This window comes from Caloenas nicobarica, chromosome 5 (genome assembly GCF_036013445.1).
Source record: "Caloenas nicobarica isolate bCalNic1 chromosome 5, bCalNic1.hap1, whole genome shotgun sequence".
In the NCBI taxonomy this organism is placed as follows: Eukaryota; Metazoa; Chordata; class Aves; order Columbiformes; family Columbidae; genus Caloenas; species Caloenas nicobarica.
Window position 1 is genome coordinate 18,517,931 of NC_088249.1, and position 21,697 is coordinate 18,539,627.

General features: G+C 36.1%; 1 protein-coding gene across 6 annotated transcripts in view; it reads left to right on the plus strand.

Moving 5' to 3' along the window:
- EML5 (EMAP like 5) overlaps positions 1 to 21,697 on the plus strand; it is a 115,626-nt gene that overhangs the window by 84,123 nt on the left and 9,806 nt on the right. For 2 of the 6 annotated variants that reach the window (XM_065635380.1, XM_065635377.1), the window contains 6 exons: positions 11,624 to 11,702; positions 12,834 to 12,963; positions 13,639 to 13,737; positions 15,829 to 15,849; positions 18,582 to 18,755; positions 20,201 to 20,409. In XM_065635380.1, the coding sequence (XP_065491452.1) occupies positions 11,624 to 11,702; positions 12,834 to 12,963; positions 13,639 to 13,737; positions 15,829 to 15,849; positions 18,582 to 18,755; positions 20,201 to 20,409 (712 nt within the window). Of the gene's footprint in view, positions 1 to 4,409; positions 4,419 to 11,623; positions 11,703 to 12,833; positions 12,964 to 13,638; positions 13,754 to 15,828; positions 15,850 to 18,202; positions 18,208 to 18,581; positions 18,756 to 20,200; positions 20,410 to 21,697 lie in introns of all 6 variants that reach the window. The other 4 variants (XM_065635382.1, XM_065635381.1, XM_065635378.1 and 1 more) reach the window with 4 other exon arrangements.

Here is a 21,697-nt window from a genome sequence, read left to right on the forward strand (position 1 = left end):
TAGAGAGCATACCTGACCAGACGATGCAAGCTATAAAAGGATACAGCTGGCAGTAAGTTCATTCTAATATGGCCCATTCATGCTGCGAATGAGGGAAAATGGTAGCATGGCAGTGGTAGTTGTTCAGTCTTTGTTTTAGGACAGAAAGGAAAAATAGAGATGGAAGACCTACAAGACTGCACTAGCTTCAAAGCTGTTTCAGCTTGCTTTTGATTGTGTATTTGAAAACAGTTATTTTTATTTGCTTTCGTAGGTTCCCATACAAGAATTTTCGCTTTATTAGAAGTTTTTAAATTAAAAGAGATCGCTTTAGACACTTTATTTTCAAGTCTTAAATCAGCATTACTTGAACTTATTATATCATGTAATGAAGGAATCATCAGACAGTGGCTTAGACTTAATAAGTCTGAATGTTACTTCTAGCTTTCTTTTAGAAGTTAGTGAGACAGGAATTTTTTGAAAATAAGACATGCTAGTGCTGTAAAAGTCAATATGCTGAACAAAAATACGTTGAAGCCTTAAATTTCAGGCATGTTTTTTGAAAAACCTGTGGATACTAGAACTCAAGATTTTGTTCAGATTCAGTTGGTTTAAGGTGTCCTTGCAGTGTAGTTTAAGGCCACCTCTGCTAATGATACACCATTCTCTAGTAGTGAAATTACCATAATGTATCTTTGACATTGGAATACTTACATTCCCTTGTAACGAAAACACAAAATGGCATTATCTGTGAGGCAGCACTTACTCTGTAATTTGAATAGTAATATTAAAAGGTAATATTTTTATGTGAAAAGATGTCTACTCTGTGTCTAATATGAGTGCTTAATAGCTTTATGGATATTCAGCAGCACACGATAAATTGGAAAACTGTTTTATCCTTTACTGAAAGTTCTTTCCTAGTATGTTTTTGTGCTAGGTAAATTGCTCAGAAGGAAAATCCATCATGGATTTTGAAAACGGTTCTGGCTCAGCTACTCGCTGAACTGTGAATCACTAGAGGTTGGGAGAAGAATCTGGAGAATATCACTCCATTTCTATTCTGTTCTTACACTCCCTGAAGAGCTCACTATTTGTCACTGTCAAAAGGAGGATGCTGTGATTAATGTACCTTAGATAAGAATAACTGTACCAAGAGATCTCATAACTAAACAACCAGGAATTCTGGTTTAATTTTTCGCCATAAATTTACCATACTAAAGATTTGCAAGCAACTAAGAGCTCTGAAAGAGTTTGTCTCTTGTACTTATCACTATCCTCTTTCCTTTATACATACCATTACTCAGTCTACATGCTGAGATCTCTTGTATGGGAAAATTCTTTAGATGCTCAGCATCTGCTCCCAGATGCAATTCAAAACCAGGCATCATGGAAAAATTGCTTCAAATATATAGATTTTTTTTGTCTTGAGGATTTCTTTGTGTGTGTGTAAGAACATATGCAAAAGTACATAACCTATTTTAGATCCTTGTGTATTCATAATGGGAAGGGAACTAACAGACTATTTACAAACTAGTGCTTTACTGATCCAGAAGTGAAGAATTTTTTTTACTTGATACAGACAGTAAATAAATGTAAATTGTACTTCCAAGGGGGTCAGGGATGCAGGAAGCTACTGAAATGAGCTTTCCTTTTTCTGAACCTCACAGTAATCACCTTGTCATTGGCAGTGAACGAGAAATTCAGAGATTTTATACAAATATCCTACATATGTTTTGCATAAATGGATGGAATGCAATTAGATTTTTCTGCTTGCCAGTCTAATGACTTGTGATATGAACATATAAATAGCAGAAATTCCAAAGTTGTTTTAGTAGAAGATCAGCTTTGTCCTCTCCTTTCGCTCTGTCAACTTGTGTGATTTGAGAGAGGGGAGAAGCCAGGACACAAATTTTCTATTAGCAGCTCCTTCTCTCTGTTCATGCTGTTTGCAGAATAAATTAGGTTACAGAAAAGTTTAAATTTTAAGTTAACTATTTTTTTAACAGTTTAGAATTAAAGCAGGGCTTTTTCAAGCTAACCTCTCTGTGTATCAGCTTTTGCACATGGGAATGTACATTAGTGCAGGACATTAACCTTGAGATTGAAAACCCCGAAATTTCTAGAGATTTCATTCTTCACATGCAAGAATGTAATTATCTTTATTTACATGTATTACTGTGTCTCTGAGCCCTAGTGATTGACTAGAACGACATTATGGAAACTCCCTTTACCAGTTTGAGGTAATTATTTTTCCTCCCATAGCTGACCGGACTCATGTCTTTGAGGAAAACAAAAAGCAAATTACCAAAGTATCAAGGTTTACCAAATAATCTCTAGTTTTGAATGCAAGGAAAAAAAACCTGTTCATTTTGCAACTAAAATAATCAGATGTGGTCAGGAAACAAATGTCTAGAGGAACAATTGCATGGCCGAGCGATGCTGGTTGGAAGATTTGTATTTGAGTTATGATCTATGTAGACTGACTTGATAACAGAATGCAAGAAGTTATGTGAACCATATGCATTTATCAAAGACCCCCAAGAAAAGGATAGCTGAAACACAGGCATATTGTGATACAGGTTGAATATAGAATCATAGAATCATTTAGGTTGGAAAAGACTTCTGAGGTCATTGCATCCAACCATTAACCTAACACTGCCAAGTCCACCTCTAAACCATGTCCTTAAGAACCTCACCTGCATGTCTTTTAAACACCTCCAGGGATGGTGACTCCACCACTTCCTTGGGCAGCCTGTTCCAGTGCTTGACAAACCGTTCCATTTTCCCTAATATCCGATATAAACCTCCCCCAGTGCAACTTGAGGCTGTGTCCTCTTGTTCTGTTGCTTGTTACTTGGGAGAAGAAACCAACACCTTCCATGCTACAACCTCCTTTCAGGTAGTTGTAGACAGTGATAAGGTCTCCCCTCAGCCTCCTTTTCTCCAGGTTAAAGAACCCCAGTTCCAAATAAGTCTTGTATACTTCAGCGATGAAGACGGCACAAAAGCCTTTTATGCGATCTGCCTTGTACCAATTATGCGTCCTACCATGTCTCCATATCTGTAAACATTTACCAGCTAAAAATTAGATATGTCACATGTGGCCCATGTGGAAAATCTTGTTCCATACTTAAGTCATGAGATTGAAAAGTAGAATTGGAGATTAAAGAATTGAAACTGCCAAATAAAAGCTAAAAATTTTCCTCTGACGATATGAACATTTGGTTCAGCGTACTCCGAAAAATTATAAAGGAAATCTGTGCTCCATTCCTGGAGAAACTCTCATGTCTCCTGCATAGTGCCTATTCTGAAAAATATTTGAATTCTGTGGTGCTTGAAGAATTGCATGTTATTGACGTAAAACCTTTTCAAAATGCATTTGAATTTTATTGGAAGAAAAGACTTAGTAGTTTCCTGTATGAAGAAACAATGCATCAGTCATGCATTGCAGAATAAAGTTGGAACTAATTAGAAGAGATTCCGTAAAACAGATTATTTTCAATAGGGGAAAAAAATAGATTTATAAGTTAGTAACACTATTTTCTTAATTTTCTGGAAAGTTTTCCCTAACAGATAAGAGAAAAATTATTTCTGCTTCACCTATAAGTAAAGACTGAAAACTAGTATCTGTGCTGCAGTGGAATTGCTTGGTAGTTCTTAAAAGAAAAGCAAATTTAAAAAAAGACAGTGTACCTGCTAATTAGCCTAAGTGCCCATGCATAGTACAAGTATTAGGAAATAATGCATACGCCCATATTTTCCAGTGGATAATAATGATTTTTTGCTAGTCAAAGTATAGGAGTATGTATCATATGTGACTGAGAAAACCCATCCAGTGCAACACATTTGTGAAACAGATGCCCAAATATCATCAGTCAACATGAACTGAATTAAATAATAATGAAAAAACAGTATATATCAGCAGTGCTCAGTACCCTGCACATTTTGACTAGCTGAGATAATTTATTTTAGTATAACTGAATGTCGTTTTATGTATGAACTTAACATCTGTCTTTAATAGTGAGTTGACTGTTCTACCCATCAGCTCATTTCAGGCACTTAAACCTGCACAATGTTTCTTTGAGTAGTTCAGGTGTTGTGTTTGTCAACTCTTTAAACATTTTACATACTTCAGAGGTTTTTGGTCTGATTCTGCTTTCTTTCTCTCTTTGCAGTAGGAATCATTCCTAAGAATTAGATTCTTATGCCAACACAGGTTCATTGTTCCCATTAAATGAATAGGAGTTTTCTGTACACAAACAGTAGATTTACATAATCTGTGAAGTTGTGAGTAATCCCTTTGTTGTTAAAAGAAGTAAACAAATCAACAAGTCAATAATAATTCTATCTACTAATAATTTACTGACACTTAGCTTTCAGCAAAACCTATATAAGTAATCGTTTTCTCTTTCCCACCTGCTGCTGAAAAGAGGTTCCAGGTAATGCTTTTATTTTGCTATCTAGTCCATATTTTACTGTCATCTCCCATTTTTCTTAAGAGAAGCCATCTGTCATGTTGGGTGCTATACCGTGCACCTATTACTCTTCAGACTATTGCTGTATTACAAATTTTAAATTTATATGTATTCATTGTAGTTCTGTTCCATACAATAAGCTAGATATTTATTTACCTACCAACAAAAAATTAACTACATGGACCATTAAACTTCCCTATGTTTTACAAATAATATTTTTCAATAATATGTATTAAAGTACAGAGAGTAGCGCTCTCTTCAGTCCCTAATGGACGGCTATCCACCTCAAAGGTGGATTGTTTTACATTTGATGGGACAGTCTTGCCTGAGATGTCAAGGTGTACATGTTGCTAAATTATTTAAGTATTAGATTACCCATATCAACATTGGTGTGTACAAAATGGCACTTACTGCTCATAGGACACATGAAAATAATTATGACTAATCATTCTCAAGAAGCAGTATTTAAAAATGACCAAGTTTCATTATCTTCTACTGGAAATCAGACCTCTACAGTTTGACAAGTGACTTTGAAAATCTTACAAAGAGTGAATGGAGAGAACTCCTGCTTACTTTTTAAATGAATTCTCTACTTCATGCTTGCCAGCGCCTTTTGGGGAGGGCATTGAAAGTCGCTTCATGCTGAAAGCTGGTGCAAAATCAACTGCTGTGTTCTCTGTAAGTCGCCCAAAGTTCGGGTTGCAGCTGTGGGGACCCTCACAGGAAGGGACTTTTGTACCAACAGCTATAGTTTGCTTTATGAAATCATGCCCGAAATAACACTTGGGTTTTTAAAACAGAAATAAATATTGTAATTTACATTGTCATAAGTTACCGTGGAACTCAAAGAATTGATGGCAGTTTGTATTAACCACAGAAGACCATCCCTTGTTCTGTTAATAACTTTCAAAACTTAGTATCAATAATAAAAATAGGGAGTGAAATACAACAACATCATACAAGACAACATGGGTAGCAGTATCAATAATATTGAAACTATGTCTAAAAGCATAAACATGAAACGTTTCAAAATGTTTGAATTCTATTTTCATGTTGAAAATAAAGTGCCAATATTAAGGTATTTATTTCCCCTATGATAGATGGCTGGAACTCTCCTTCCACATGTTCAAACTGACCCCATCCATGTGTGTATTCACCCCAAAATGTTATTCATGCTCTTCTTCGCATCTTTTGCACACAGTGTTTGTTATACGTGCAGGTATATGACCACTGGGTGTTGTATATGCCGTTAGTCACTTTCCCTCACTTTAAATAGCAAATGGAAAATATATTCAGATTTTCCAGCTTTAAAAAATGCACTTGCAAAATGTATTCTGATGTCCTTCAACATTCCTGCTTTTAAATGCATAAGTTGTCATCTTGAAACTTAATTGGGAAAAAATACATACGTGCTTGTAATTTGTATTTCAGTTCCACTGCTCTGAATCAATATTGAGTTAGTCTTTTCATAGGTGGGTACTTGTATAAATTATTTAGGTGACCTGTGAGATAATACAGCTGAGTATAAATTGTCAAGTCATGTTTTATTGACCAATGTACATTCACTTTATACTTTCTTATGGCAATGTACAAATGTAAATGTACTCTGATGATTGGCTAAGGATGAATATCAACCTGTATTTGTGTTTGTTTATCTGTACAGCCTTTAGGTATAATGGTCTTTTCAAGTGATTGTATGATGTGAGATTGTTTTACCTCTTCTCCCATTCTATAACAAGGGATCAGCAGGCAGCAAATGTTATAAAAATGCCACATTCTAGGTCCAAGCAGCAGAGAAATCTGAACTTCCAGTCAGTTCAGTTCCAGCAACATAGACCTGTGCCAGAACCATGTCCTTTCAGTTTTTACTGCTTTCGTGAAACTTTTGATAGGCTTTTCTGCTCTATGTAATTTTTCTGCCTTTTTTTTTCTCTAACTCACTTTTTCGTCTATCATTCCTGTACATAAATGAAATAAGAGGTGGAGGGGAAAGGGAGAGAAACAAGCTTGAGTGCTCTGTGTCAAATGTGATGGTGACAAGTGGAAGAAGGGCTCTTTATGCTGTGTTCTTTCCATTTCCAGAGCAACAGCAATGAGACTGTTGCTGGATTGTCCATGACAGATGAGGAATTAAAAATATAACATAGCTGGTAGCATGCTGGAGTGAGCAGGAGGTGGACTGGGCAGTTTTGCTCAATCTTCCCTCACTCCTATCTGTAAAGCAGGACTGACCTCCAGTGATGGATCGCACAGCCCTTGGGTGCTGCCTGCTCAGCACCAGCCTCGCCACTCGCTGCTGCTCCAGGGCTGTCTGGATGATCTGTCGTCATTGAGTTTCCTACTGCTTCTAAGCTTGCTTTGGTGTTGGGGGTTGTTGTGGGTTTGTTGTTGTTTGGTTTTGGTTTGTTTTTGTTTTTCTCTCCAGGGAAAATCCCGTTGAATCTACTTTTCACTTTCTTTACCTCAAATATGTAATTACAGGGATCTCCTCTGCTGTTTTAGATGTATCCTTTTTATTTCTTTGAGTCTCCTTTGACCTATGCAGTCCTCCCTCGGTCTCTGGTTTTTATAAATCTTTGCAACAGCAGTCAAATAGCACTGCTCTCTGACAACTGATAAACATACAAAATAACGCTTCTGAGAGTGCCTTTTTTCCTTCTTAGAAGCTCTAAACCAAGATGGGCATGAAAATATTTTTATGGATAGATTGTTAGGAATTGTCTTTAGAATTGGATTCAGTTCCCTACAGTTTGGACTTCATGCTTCAGATCAGGTGGGGTGTTTTTGATGGTAATCAATAGTAGTCTTTGATCCGAAATCTTCCTTTGCTCTTGTGCTATTTTTCATAAGCTTTTTTTTTTTTTAAAAAAAAAAAAAAAAGAGTAGCCTTAGTTACTGATATGCTTCTTAGTCTGCTGTTCAAAGTAACAGAGAAATTTATGCCGGGTTACTAGATCTGGAACCCGACTTTCTTGTTCCATGTGCTGGCTGCAATGTAATCCAAAGGAAGCTACATTTAAAGATTTCCTTGGTGTCTGAAAAGCATCAGAAATTATGCCTCTCAGCTAGGAAGTCTCTCTGGAACTGTGTATCTTTTTCTACTTTCCTTTTTTCAAGGAGGTTTGGATTTTTCTCTGCTGGTGTGTGTGAAGGCTAGCAATCATATCTTGGGTGTTGATGCTTCACAGTTGAGTAAGGTGGCATTGTGATTTTCTTTGTAGTTGTCCATATGTCATTGACAGCTGGATTTCTTTTTCTCCAGAAGCTTTTTTGAGTTCTACAACATGCCAGTAGAAGCAGCATGCACAGCAACCAGCATGCCAGTCTCACATTTCTGCAATACTCCCTTGCTGTTTGATTTTACAGATGCTGCATGGGATGAGAGAAGAGGTAACACGACAGTGGAAAACTAGTGAATGTTGATACTATTTTTTATAGGTTCTTCATTTTTTTCCCACTCTCTGATTTTTGGGGAGACTAATAGTTAGGACCAACAGAATCACCAGTTATACACTCTTGTAATTTTCAGGATTTCAGCATTATTCCTGATTTCCATGTTTAAAAAGAGAAAGGCACATGTTGTGTTTGCTTAATTTAAAAAAGGATTTAAAGTCAATGTTATGTAAGTGGGTTTTAGGGAACCACTTTTGTCTAAGTGTTTTTTAAGGATCATCTTGTGTTTGTAAGTGTGCTCCTAGTTACCTTATAGATGAGCAGCAATTATGAGGTGTCAAAGGAATTAAGGAACTGCAATTATAATTCAGAGTAATAAACTGTATGTAGGAAAAAATTAGTTAGCAACTCTTAGTGTCATTAGCATGTTACACAAATCAGGTATTAGATATATTTCAATAACTATAATTCTTAGCCATAAAGCAACAGGATATGTATTATCATGGGTATGTGCAATTCATTTAACTTGCTAACTCTGTTCATTCTTCAAAGGCTTTTGATTGCACAGGCAGATAAGTGGTTATTATTTTTCCATTTAACTTCAGAGATTGGAAGCACTAGAATTTGCTCAGTTTTAAACACTACTTATATGCAGAAAAAACAAACACCAGTCCAAAACCCAAACAAAGCTTTGTTTGTTAATGTTTTGAAAGGTCAGTATGACCATTCCAAAAATTATATTGGGAAAAAAAAAGTTGTTCTTTACCAGAGAAGAGGGAATCTCAATGTTAATTTACCACAGATGTTTGATGAAGCTGATTCCATGCCCACCTCCCCAACAAATTTTAATTGGACCTGGGCTGTATTAGTTTCTTTCTTTCTCTGTATCTTCATTTACTTGAATATGTAAAGGAAGCTTTTTATTCTCTGTGTCACTTAAAGTACTTTCAGAAAGCAAATTCCTGATACCAAATCTGTGCCTTTCAATTTTTGTTCATGCATTTCTGTGGTTTTACTTGATTGGATCTAATCAATTTGAGTAGCACACAGTGGCAGAAAGGATTCTATAGCACTGAGAAAAATCTGTTACCTCTTGAACAGTGAATTTGTAACTGAAATTGCTCATCTACTGTGAAGGTGGGGAAAAATATGGTAAAAGACTTTTTTCCTCTGCAAAACTTTAGATGGCCTCTCTCCATATATACTTAATATGATAAACATTGTGTTGAGAATTTAGAAACTTCTAAATAAAAGTGTAGTTTCTTTATTTCTTAAGATTCAAAACTGAGCATTTTAATCATACTTGGCAATACTATTGTAATATGACAGGGTAGATGAGAAGATGCTAGGAGTCAGTGGTGGCAGGACAGAAGAGAAGAAAGGACCTGGAAAATAGCTGGACAGGCTAGGAGTGTTGCATCAAGTAGGAAACCTGGAAGGCTGATTGAGAGACATTAATGGTTCAAGAATGGTCATGAAATGGGGTGTTGGGATTGCTGAGAGAAATCAGATGTATCCCTTGCTTCCTATGCTGGCCAATATGCTTGCATAGACCATGTGGGCAGCCCAGACCATGCTTGGTATGCTTTTCCTTCTCTTTTTTTCCAAAAGTCAGGAGAATACTGACTAAGGGAGAGGAAGCTATGGCTGTGAGCGAGGTCCAGGCTGTAACTGAAAAAAAACCCAAAACGTGAAAATGCCTTGGTTTTCTGTCTTGAGGTATATGTGAATTCCTTCTAACCAGAGACCTCAGAGAGAAAAAAGAGACCTGTAACTGAGTACCTTTGAGAATTAAGTCTGGGAATACATTCCCACCAGACCTATTTCAAGCAGGACTGAAAGCGTATTTAAATGCTACGCTTTCAATATTTGTCTCTAAGCAAGGAGACTTTTAGTGCATGTCTACATTGGACTCCTTTTCTGACCTGGATTGCTACGTACGATAGATGTCCCCAGATTTTTCTTGTACTGCCAGTTTATTAGAAGTCTGTTTTCCAAGAGTGAGAGTTTTGTAGTAGCAAAAAATGTGTTAGACTACAGTTCTTTGTGTAATTATAAACATCCTTCTGCATACTTCAGTTAGCATTCTCTGTTTTAATTTGCACTTATTTGTGAATGATTATTAAATATGAGCCTTAGTTATTTTCCTTCATGCCTTGAATTTTCTTTTGAACTTTAAATTATTATTTCATACTTTGATCTGGTAAGAATTTGTTTAATACAGCTCATATTGCCTCCCTGTGAAAAGACTAACTGGGTTAACTATCTGATGTAAAGTAGCAATATTTCTTCTTAGATCTGGATTTGGATTTTCTATTGTAAAGATTTTACATTTCATAAAATCTAGATTTCTGATGCTGAATTAAATATTTCAAGTACCTTCCTCTGGCCCTGTCTAACACAGTAGTCAGTTGTAATAAACTTGATCATGTTTGGGTGATCCAGGCATTTGACAGACTTCTTTACCAGGTAGAAATTTTTCATCATCTGTTTTTCTATTGTATTTCTTTTTCCGTAGGTACTTTAGAGGTTTCTAAGCGTAGGGAAGGTAACAGAGGTATCTCAGAACACAGTTCATACTTCGCATAATAATACATACAAATCTTTTGACTGGTGATATGACATGAATCTATAAATTGTACTAAAAATAGGCAGGGAAAACAGAGGAATAAAGCTCAGAAAAAGGTGTTTTATTTGAATAACTGAAAAAATACTTTTCAAATGTAGTTCAAAATGTACACTCTGCAGACAAATCATAGTCTAGTGTTCTTAAAAAAGACGGGGTGATTATTTTCCATCAAAGTCATCATTCAAGAGATGGAATTAAAGTACTTTGTACTAGAAAGGGAACATGAAAGAGAACTGACCTGTTGCTTTATGTGCGATATTAGTTTGTTACACCACCTACTGCATTAAATCATCTAGACGTCATTGAATCTGCACATAGAATTTATTTTTAAATGAATTGTTCCTCTTGAGGATCAAACTTACGGGTTTCTTTTCATGGCCACATATGCTGTATATATAGAATCAATAACTAATGCTCCTGCAGGTTACTAGAAATAATTCCAGAATTTTGATAAATAATATGTATTTGTATGCTTCTTTGTATGTGAACAGTTGAGCATAATCTGAAAGATATGTTACAGATATTTATCAAGCGTATCTAGTTGAGATTTCTTAATTAAATCTGGACTATTCAGATCAGTGGAACATAAGTTATGGCTGATTTTCATGTATTTGCATGGCAATGGGTTTACTTCCAACAAAGTGTTGATCAATAACTTGGTTCTGTTGATGTAAAAGTGAATGTGCAGATGTACCTGGAGTTTCTTACAAACCATTACAAAAATAAGAACAGTTAGGGCCTCCTGAAGGCGTGTGGGAACAGGAATTGTTATTTCAAGTGTTTAGATTAATCAGGTAAGCCTTTAAAGTTTATGTAATAAAAATTGCTGCAGGGAAGGTGGAGTTACCTTAACGATATAGCATGAAAAAGCTAAGAATATTCTGTTAGTGGTCATTCATTGTAAAACAAGCTTTTGCATGAACCTCATGGAGTTGAAGAATTGTCAGAAAACCTAGTATGTTAAGCAAAGGTGTGTTGGGTTTTTCTTTTCCTTTGACAGAGGTATTTCTTTTAAAGATGAACACAAATATCAGTTAAACAGGATGGGGCTATAAGTTTTCCATATGCAGTAGCAGGTTGGAAGGTACTGTGTTAGTATGGAATGGGTGACGGACAGCCTTCTCTTATTCACAGTTCTTTATTTCAGACCATCAGTTAGTAGGGCATTGCCACAGCCTGAGAAACTTCAGACAAATAACGTTGGGAAAAAAAAGAGACCTATAGAGGTAAGAAGAAAACTGATCTTCTCTTCCTTTCCTTTTAGGATTTGTTTTGTTTTGTTTTGCCAGAAATTGATGCATTTGTGGACACACTAAATGATTGTTTCATTGTAAATGTATCAAAGATGGAAATATTGAATACTGAGTAAATAGCAAAAAAGTGGGAGATAATTTTTTTTTTTTGTAAATCCAAAAAAGCCTGATATTACTTTTTTCTGCAAACAAAATGGAGCACAACTTAATTCTTAGTAACAATAAAACCTTTTAAATGTGGTGTTTAGAAAGCAGTATGTCCCTTTTAGATAACTGGATTGTTAATGCCTGTGTTATCACTAAATAACTAAGCATCTTTTACTGCAAATTTTAAAAAGATGTATTTTAAGACTTTGTTTAAAATTCATTCTTGTGAACAGTTTTTAAATTTTTTTAAAGAATTTATTAATGGTATGTTTAGCAGCCATCTGTTTTGGGTTTTTTGGTTTGGGGTTTTTTGTTTGTTTGTTTGGGTTTTTTGTTTGTGTGTGTGTTGTTTTTTTTTTTTTCTGGCCAAAGCAAATAAATATACTCACTTTTGACTAATCTGAAGTGGAAATTTCATCTAAGCTTGAAAAATGCAGTTCTTCATATCAGCTGAAGTATCTTCTATGATATGAAACAAAGTGTTTGGTGTAGCATAATAAACAGCCCTTTGCCATCAGTGTTCTAGAAGTTTTAGGTTGCGATTCGGCTTTCTTAATTGCCAGCTGGAATTAAATTATGAACCAATGTTTGTCATCCTTTGCTTCTTAGTATCTTCTGCATCAAAAAAGATCTATGCTCTTCTTGGCTCACTGTGATTTATTTGTTTAGATGCATGTGTCTGTTGTTTTCCATGTATAGATACATGTGTGTAAACATCCTCCAGCATCCACCAAAGAGAGGTGACAGGGTGACATGACTGTGTATGGCAAGACTGAGCAGCAATGGCAGCTGGCAGGGAAGGCAGGATCTCAGCTTCTGTTGCTTTGGGACATCATTAAACTCTTTTCCTTTACTGCATAAGGAGATATTTGGAAAAAAAAGAATCCTGGAAAACACTGTGAAGTTCATAATTGCTTTAAGGCTTTGAGTATCTAATAGATGTAAATGTCTTTTTAGGACTTAATTTTGGAGCTGGTATTTGGATACCGAGGCAAGGACTGCAGAAACAATGTGCACTATTTGAATGACGGTGCTGATGTAATATATCATACTGCATCTATTGGGATCTTGTATAATGTGGCAACAGGTAGGAGAAAACCCACTTGAGGAAAAATGTTTCTTCACACACACGGAGTTACACTTTATGAAGTAACTGGTATGCTTTAAATCTTACAGAAGTATGTGGGAAAATTATTAGCTGAAAATTCAGTCTGTAGAGATGATTCCTAATAGCTGCATAAGCAAACTAAATATATTGAAATGTTTCTGGTCACTGACTTTTGAAGGAAGTAAATATTTGATTGATTTTCTATTAGCTTTCTGAAATTGCTTGTTAAAATGATCAGAAACTATTAAAACATCTGAACAGTGGGGTCATTGTAGTTAATGTTTTTTCTAAGACTAAGTTATTTTTTTATTTGGTTTTCTTTTCAGTCTACCATATCACATACATTCATTCCCAATAACCAATTTAGTTTAGATTACTTAGACCTTTTAAGGAGCAGCACAATGCCATTTGTTTCTATGATGTTTAAGCAGAAGTAGAAAGCACAAGTAGAAAACTTCATGGAGTAGTTTGGAGTTATTGAGTGCTATATGTTAAGGTAAAAAATTAGGACTTTCTGTTTGCTGGTTTTGAGCTCCAAACTGCAACATCACCATAATGCTGTTTTCTAACAAATATTATAAAATTTTCAAACATTAACCATGTCCGTATCTGTATAAATGTTTTAATTGAAGTTGGACTTTTGGATTTTTTTAGGCTCTCAGTCTTTTTACCAGGAACACAATGATGATATTTTGTGCCTCACTGTAAATCAGCACCCCAAGTTTACCAACATAGTGGCAACTGGCCAAGTAGGTATGTTTGTATTTTTGTAAAAAGAAATTAACATAAGAGCATGCAATTAGGGCCTTGTGAGTTCACGATAAATCACAAAAATATTTTATTATGCTACCTCTGTTTGTATGAGTGTTACTCAGTTACCTGTCCTCTTTATTTGTTTCTTTGAGTGTAATTTAATAAAGTTGAAAAATACCAACCATTTAGGCATGAAAGAAGTTTAAGCTTATCTTTTGTTTGGAGTGTTATCAAAAGTATTTTGTAGAAATCTGAAGCCCCATGAAATTAGTCTGGTTTTAATTTAACTGTTAGCTTGTGCTAGGCCTTCCAAGGAAGCTTTATTGAGCTTTCACTTCTATATGGACTAACCTCAGAATTCTTAAAATAGATGTCACTTTACGTAGGTTTTATCTCATTAGACAGATTCATAATATCTGCTTGGTGCTTTGATAATAAATAGTTGTAATATTCTAGGCAGAACTAAAACTCTAATGGTGTTTTCCTACAGATGAATTTAGATATAGGGGGGAAATATATATGTTTCATAGTAATATTAAAATTGATCTATGAACTACTGAGGTTTAAAAAAAAAAGAAAAGAAAATTTTAAAAATCCACTGTACATCTGCATAGCTGAACTAATACTGCTGTTTCTAAATTTTGCAGAATAGTGTAATTTTTGTAGTCCCATAAACCAATTGCACTTTTCATACCTTCAGTTGTTTTTCAGCAGATTCGAATCCCCATTGTTTTCCTTAGTGCATAGAATACAAAAAACCTTTGTTTATTTTAGCCAGAATAGCCTTTTTTTTTTCCCCACTGTAGGTTCAGTTTAGATGTTTCATCTAAATATGATCAGTTTTTCAGAGTTTATTATCTGCTCCCCTGTCTCTTTTGGATATTTAGGTACATGTCTCAAACATTGACTCATAGATAGTAGTAACTGTTTAGCTAAGATAGCTTTATTTCTTGGCGAATTTCTTGCCTCACAACAATTTAAAGAAACCATTAATGGATATTATTTAAATAGAAAAAATTATCAGCATATTTTTGCCTATAGTGTGATTGCAAAGAACATTTGCAGGAATTACAGACCTTTGATTGTCTTTAGGAATTTGCTTTTTCAGTGTATTTCTTAATCTAGGCCTGTTTGCCTTTCCATATGATAGAATATATGGGAGGAATGTAGGAATAATGTGAAAATTTGTTCTTTGCGTGGATTTTCTTCAGTGTTCATCTTACCCGAGAAGAAACACATGACCCTTAATGCTTTTTTATTTCATAATCATTTCTACATCAACTAGCAGCAGAACAATTTTAAGTGTTTTGTAACGTGGATTAAGGCATACAAATCAGGAGCAGATGACACTTAAACTACAAAACATACTTTTAAGGAGAGAATTAAATCTGAAAAATGAGCCGTAAGCAAAGTGTCTTCAAACTACACTTATTTTTAGATTCTGAACAGGTGTTAAGGAGAACATTCTCCATAAAGAACATACTTAACTGCTGCTACTTTTCCTACTGATATGACTGGCACAAACACGGCTTCACCATTGTGATTTAAATCTTCAAGATATTTACAGAAACATTATTTCAAGTATTTTTAAACTCTGTTGCTGTTGTGCAGAGTCTCGGTAATACTTCCCAGTACCTGAAACTTTATAATCCTGGTTTCTCAGTGCTCCTGTAGAAGACCATTGGTTGTATTTGCCATTCGTCAAGATCAGACTCAAGCATTCTCCTTCTTAGCAGAACAACAATCAGCATTTTTTTTCACTTTATTTGTTAAAATATCAGTAGCAGGTAAAATGTGGTTTTTATTTAGTTTGGCAGAGAGAGACGTAACATACACCAAAACTAGACTTTTGTGTTGTAACTCAAAATGGAAATCAAACTAAATTCATTCTGTGAATTTTTATTTCTGGTGTGACCACCTTTTATCAGTAATTGTCCATCTTTAACACTAAAAGCAGTATTGGTGTTGCTGCAATGCAGAGAGATGACATCAAGGTGTGTGTTAAGGAATTACACTAAATGTGCCATATATTTTTTTTAGCACTTATCTTACTTCTGGTCTAATTATTTTTCTGCTGCTTTTCCATTACAGGAGACTCAGCAGATATGTCAGGTAAGGGAAATAAAATTTTAACATCTTCAGGTGTAGTTAGCTTATCTAGTAGCTGTCTACAGCTTTATAGAACAATAAATGACGTAAATTCATTTTTAGTTTATTAAACCCTGTATCAGTGAAATTACTGTCAGCACTGAATATAAACCACAGCAGCTCAGCAAATTGTAAATATAGAAACAATTAAAATGTTAGACCACACTTAAAAACTACTTTTGTTGTAACACATTCCCTTCTTGCTGTCCAGTGATTAGTGAGTTCTAATCCATACTGCTACTGTAGATTCCTATGTACACTTGCAGGTTTTATAGACATGTTGGGGCTGACAATTAACATTTATTTTAGACACTCAATTGAATAGAATTTTTAATATGCATTTCTAAAGTAAATTCCATTGAGGAGGCCTAGGTGACTGAGTGAAAAAAACAATCACCTTTCACATCTATGTATGATTGTCATGCAGTTATTACCACTGATTTAAAATGCTTGATATGACATCGGTTTAATTTTTTCTGTATCATTCTGGGTCTTTGACAGTTTGAGAGTCATGACTGAGCTCTTTTTTATTATTTATTTTTTATTATTATTGTTTTTTCAACTGTAATCTTAAAAATTCATCACCATCATGTGTGAGTGAGTTCATTGTTGAGTAGCCATAATTGTCTTGTGACACATCTTCAGAGATGCATAAATGTGTGTTCATTTGTACCTAGAAAGTATAACAATCTTCATGAGGATCTAAAGCTTATTCTGTGAAGAACAAATGTACTATGGCATTTTTAATGTGTGTCAACTTCTTTTAAATATGCCAAATTGTGCTTGCTCTAAGGATGAGAGGAAGAATATAGGTACATTTTCCCACAATTTTAAACTGTATAAAAGAAGCAATGATGATATGGTTGTTTATATCAAAGAACATCTCTAGTCCTGCATATAATGCCTGGAGACTTTCCCTCTTTCACTTGCCTTCTTCCTACTGCAACTTTAGTTTGAGCTTGTGTATATTACTAAATTCTGTTGCCACTGCCTGAAACCAACACTTCATTTTTTTTTCTTCTTTATGGAACCATGAGTCTGGAATCCAAGCTGCTGCCTGCCTTCGTTAGAAAGTCGCACAGTTTCACTTAAAATTTATCAGTGGCTATTTGGCACCTTTCTTACTGACAACTTTTGCTTTTCTAGTTCCAGTTTTCTGTTGCCTACAGTGATGTAGGAGTTCTTGAAAAAGTAATGTTTGTAACAGGCTGGAAGGGCAAATTAAGTTTGATAATGACTTGGTTTAGACTTGCTTCACCTTACTGAAGCTATTTTTTGTCTGGCTAGCCCATGGTAGCTTTATCTAACTTCTCCCAGAAGGATATGACATGTTAAAAAATCCCTCTTGTGAAAGCAGATGTTGAGCAGCTGGAATACTTCACAGGAGGACTTTTAGAGAGACACCGTCAAGTAGGAGGACTCAAGAGTCCACATTCTCCATCCTGCAAATCTTGCTCTGAAAGATTTTGTCAGTTCTTACTCATGGAATCTAGGTGACAGTTTGTTTGCCACCCACCCAAAAGAAAAATTTTGGCCAAGGTTATAGAGGAGGTGCACAGGAAAAACCAGTTCAGAGCCATAATAAAGCTTTCTCTTCCCTCAACTTTCCGTAAGGACAGCAAGGTGTTTACTTAGAATCTTGAGATGTGCCAGTTGTTGCCAACCGCTGCCCTTTCCGTTTGAATGGCAGGTCTAATGGTGCCATGAGAGGAAATTCCAATGGGAAACAGAAGAAATTAGGAAGATTGTTCTAAAGACTGTTTTGGAACAGCTCTGAAATTGTGCACAAAAACTTAGTTTAATGTGTCTAAAATTTTACCTAGGTCTCTGTGCCTACTGTTTCCTGTCATGTATGCCTTTGAGGGACTAAATTTAGCTGGTTAGTAACACAAAGCATGGAGCTGAAATAGATTTTAGTTTATGTGAATCTGGGTCTATGACAATAACCGGTAATTGCCAGACTTTGCAGTCAGATTTACTAGAGATCAGAAGTAAAGAAATTTGAGAGAGAATCTTACTATTCTGGAAATGCCCTAGATGCTATTTAGAGGTTGCAAAGTGTGCATGGATGCCATATCTTTGGAGAAGGCATTGCATTTGGAAAAAAAAATAGCTGTCATCATAACAGAAATAATCATGTGTATTAGTAGCATGGAAAGACGGTTCTTACTGCAAGAGCTTGCAGTCTAGACAATGCAAACTAAATTAAATACCTTAGTTCACCTGCATCAGTAAGCAAGCTGATTATTCAGCTGACGTTCTCCTAAGAGAGCATGCATTTCAGACAGATGGCTGTTTGCTGTCAGTTGTCCAAAAGCCCATGTAGAAATTACTTTCTTGATGATCTACTCAATATCTATGAAGGCTTTTGAGTTAGCATGCTGAGCTGAGTTTTACTGGGAGAAAAACAGAAGACAGTTTGCTTTCAGACCTTCTGCTGTGCTTCAGAAGTCTGCTACCAGGTTAAGCAAAGTTTTCACCTCCAGTAGTGTAATGACGCTAACTTCTTAGTCCTACTTAATGATCGTGTTTGCTCTAAATTGGTTTCCAAAGGGAGGCCAAAATCTCCTTTCTTTTTTTTTTCCGTCTGACCAGAACACTTTTTTGTTGTACTAAAAAATATTCACTGCTTCAGTAAGGAAATCATTAGACTTTTTCGAAGCATATGCTAATTACATGTTTTTATATTTGTGTAGCTACAGCTCCTTCTATTCATGTGTGGGATGCAATGAACAAACAGACGCTGTCGGTGCTGCGGTGCTACCACTCCAAGGGCGTTTGCTCAGTTAGTTTCAGTGCCACTGGCAAACTGCTGCTCTCCGTCGGGCTGGACCCCGAACACACCATTACTATTTGGAAGTGGCAGGAAGGTAGGAAAGCGATTGTTTTTGTAGAATGTGTTTATATTGTTAGAGGTATGTTGGCTGGAGTCAAGACCAATTGTAACTTAAAAATATCAGCAGATCGAAAATGATCACAATAAATGCTGTGCACTATGCACTGTATAAGAGGAGGTGAAATAAATGTGCTTACCCAATCTAGTAACTACTAAATGCATCTCCTTTGGAACTGTTGTGTGAAGATCAAGATAGTTCACTGATTTCCAGTTAGAATAATTAAAGAAAATTGTAGTCTTCATCCTTTTTTTGTTTATTTCAGTCATTTCTTTGCTTCTTGGTAAAACTTTTATAAAAAACTTTTTTGCTCACAGAATAAATTTTCTATCCTTCTCTGTTCTTATTCTTCTTTAAAGTCTGATTACTGACTAGGTGGTTGCACTTCTAAAATTATCCCCCCAAAATCACAAATTGCAGAAATGTGATGCGAGTACAGCTCCTCTACGTAGCTATGTAATTGGTGTCCTAAGCTGTACTACATGTTTTCAGATTGGCTTTGATCTGAGTTCAGGATTTAGGCTAAAGCGACTCAGTCCACTCCTTTTCTCACGTCCTTTCTGTCCAGCAAAGCCATGCCCAGGTTATAAAACTGATTCTCTAGTCTTAGGGCTTTATTTCCACTCCCTTTGGAGATTTCCGTCGATCAACTAGTGTATCTCAGAAGTTTAAAGATCAGCTGTAAGGTTAATAAGAGCAGATCCTTCACAGCCTGTCTGCTAGAACCTGTGGAGGTGGATGCGATGTCAAATGTGCATTTGTATAGTCTTGGGCAGGATGAAGGCTGTGTGGGAACAGCCCAGGCAGCAGTTCACTGCTGTGTCATGCAGAACGTGCCTGTGCTCGTTCCTAAGTGTCAACAGAGATTCAACACAGCAGCCGGGGGTCCACATCAAGGAATCTTCATATGGGTCAAAACGTCTGATTTTAACACCCCTGAAGGGACTGGAAAAGCATTACCTGTGAATCTAAGACCGTATGTAACAAAGTCAGTTTCTGCATTTTCTGCAGAAAAAAAAATGAAGTTTTCTAACTGGAGAAAATTTGCAGAGGAGTCATTAATTAGTCTCTTGTAATTTGTCCAGAGTTTGGGATTTTCAGAGGAGTTGTAGGAATTTAAGAGGAAATGGAAAATTACTTGGATCTGAGCTCCTAACTCTTTTATACTTCTGAGGAAAATGGAAATTATAAGTAGATGGCACCTTCATTAGGAACTACACTTTGCTACTGGGTCTTATTAAATGATCTGGTTTTTTAAACTTCATCTTAGTTTAGTTTTAATTTAGGAGCAGTTTGTGCTTTTCTTCTTGATCTGTGTGATCTTGGATCACCCATCATTCTCCATAATTTTAATTTATTTTTTTAACCATAAATGTCTGTTTTTCTCAGCGAATTCACAATGTCCATTTTCTTTCTGCCAGGTGCCAAAATTGCCAGCCGAGCTGGTCATAACCAGCGTATATTTGTAGCAGAATTCAGACCAGATTCAGATACCCAGTTTGTTTCTGTGGGAGTAAAACATGTGAGGTTCTGGACACTGGCTGGAAGGGCTCTTCTCAGTAAAAAAGGGCTGCTGAGCTCCATAGAAGATGCTCGAATGCAGACGATGCTGTCTGTAGCTTTTGGAGCGGTATGTACCTTAACAAACTATTTTAAAACGTATACAAACAAAATTATTTTTACTCTTGTGCCTTATTCAGTTCAATTAGACTTTTCCAACATGCTAATGAGTATGCCAGTTGTTTTATTAAACTCAGTTTAGCATTTCTAATATATGGCTGCTAGTTAAAATTAGTAGCAGCTTTCTTTAGAACAGAAAAGAAAAAATAATATGGATTTGTATGCTTTAAAAATAAACAAATGTAGGTGCTTTAGAGTGATAATATGCTGCTTGGTATTTAATCTAGGTAAAACAAAGCTGACTCCAGACCGCAGGAACCAGACAGTAGAAATAAGGCTAATTTTACACCCACCTGGGAGTGATTTTATTATAATCTGTATGCATTACTTCTGAGTGATCTGAGAGCAGCGTTGTCCTGGGGCATTCATGAACATCTATGACTTAGACGACCGCAGTAGGGTTTTGTTTTGCATTGGGTTTTGTTTCACAGATGCAGACCTCCTTGCTAAGTTCCACGGCTTTGCCAGTTGCTCTGTATGAGCCACAGATTTCTCTGGTGAAGTGGTGCCTCTTTCCTATTGCGTGCATCACTGTCCTGCTTGCTGATCTGCCTGTTGAGTTCAGACTGAACTTACACTGTTGATTTTTGAAACTGTAACTGGCCTGGGGTATCATTTTTTTCATGAGACTATCTCTTTTCGAGAGTGGTGTCTCTCTCTCAGGTGCATCTGATTTAAGAGGAAGTCCTACAAAGCAACAAGATACCTTATCCAATGCTGACTGTTAGAGATGCACAGCCCAGGCGTGAGTCTGGTTTGGGAAACCTCTGTGGACTTTCTTGTGGAGAGATAGATTCTTAGCGTGAGAATGAGGCTGTATGCTGAATGTCCTGGAGGATGGAATGAGGTTGGTTGAGGATGCAGAGCTCGCAGAGGCTTTGTAAAAACCCATATAAACTGGATAAAGCCAAACCTGGTGTGTTCTCTGTACTTTTTGTAGGGAGCAGTTCTGGGAGTGCTTTTCTTCCTTGATTTTGACTCAGAAGGAGCTAGTTGAGATGCTCCTAAACAGGAATTAGAAACAGCCCAACAGCTGTGAGGATGATCAGAGGATCTGCTCCCAAGTTCATTTCCAGTCCTCTTTTATTTAGTCATTTATTAGGGCACCCCCTCACACACCCCTTTGAAAAAAGAATGTAGAACATCAACCCATCTCAATCAAGGACAGTGTTCTCGCCAAATCTATACATGAGTACTGGTACTCTAAAATGCTACAGATGATTCTGAATTTTAGGATT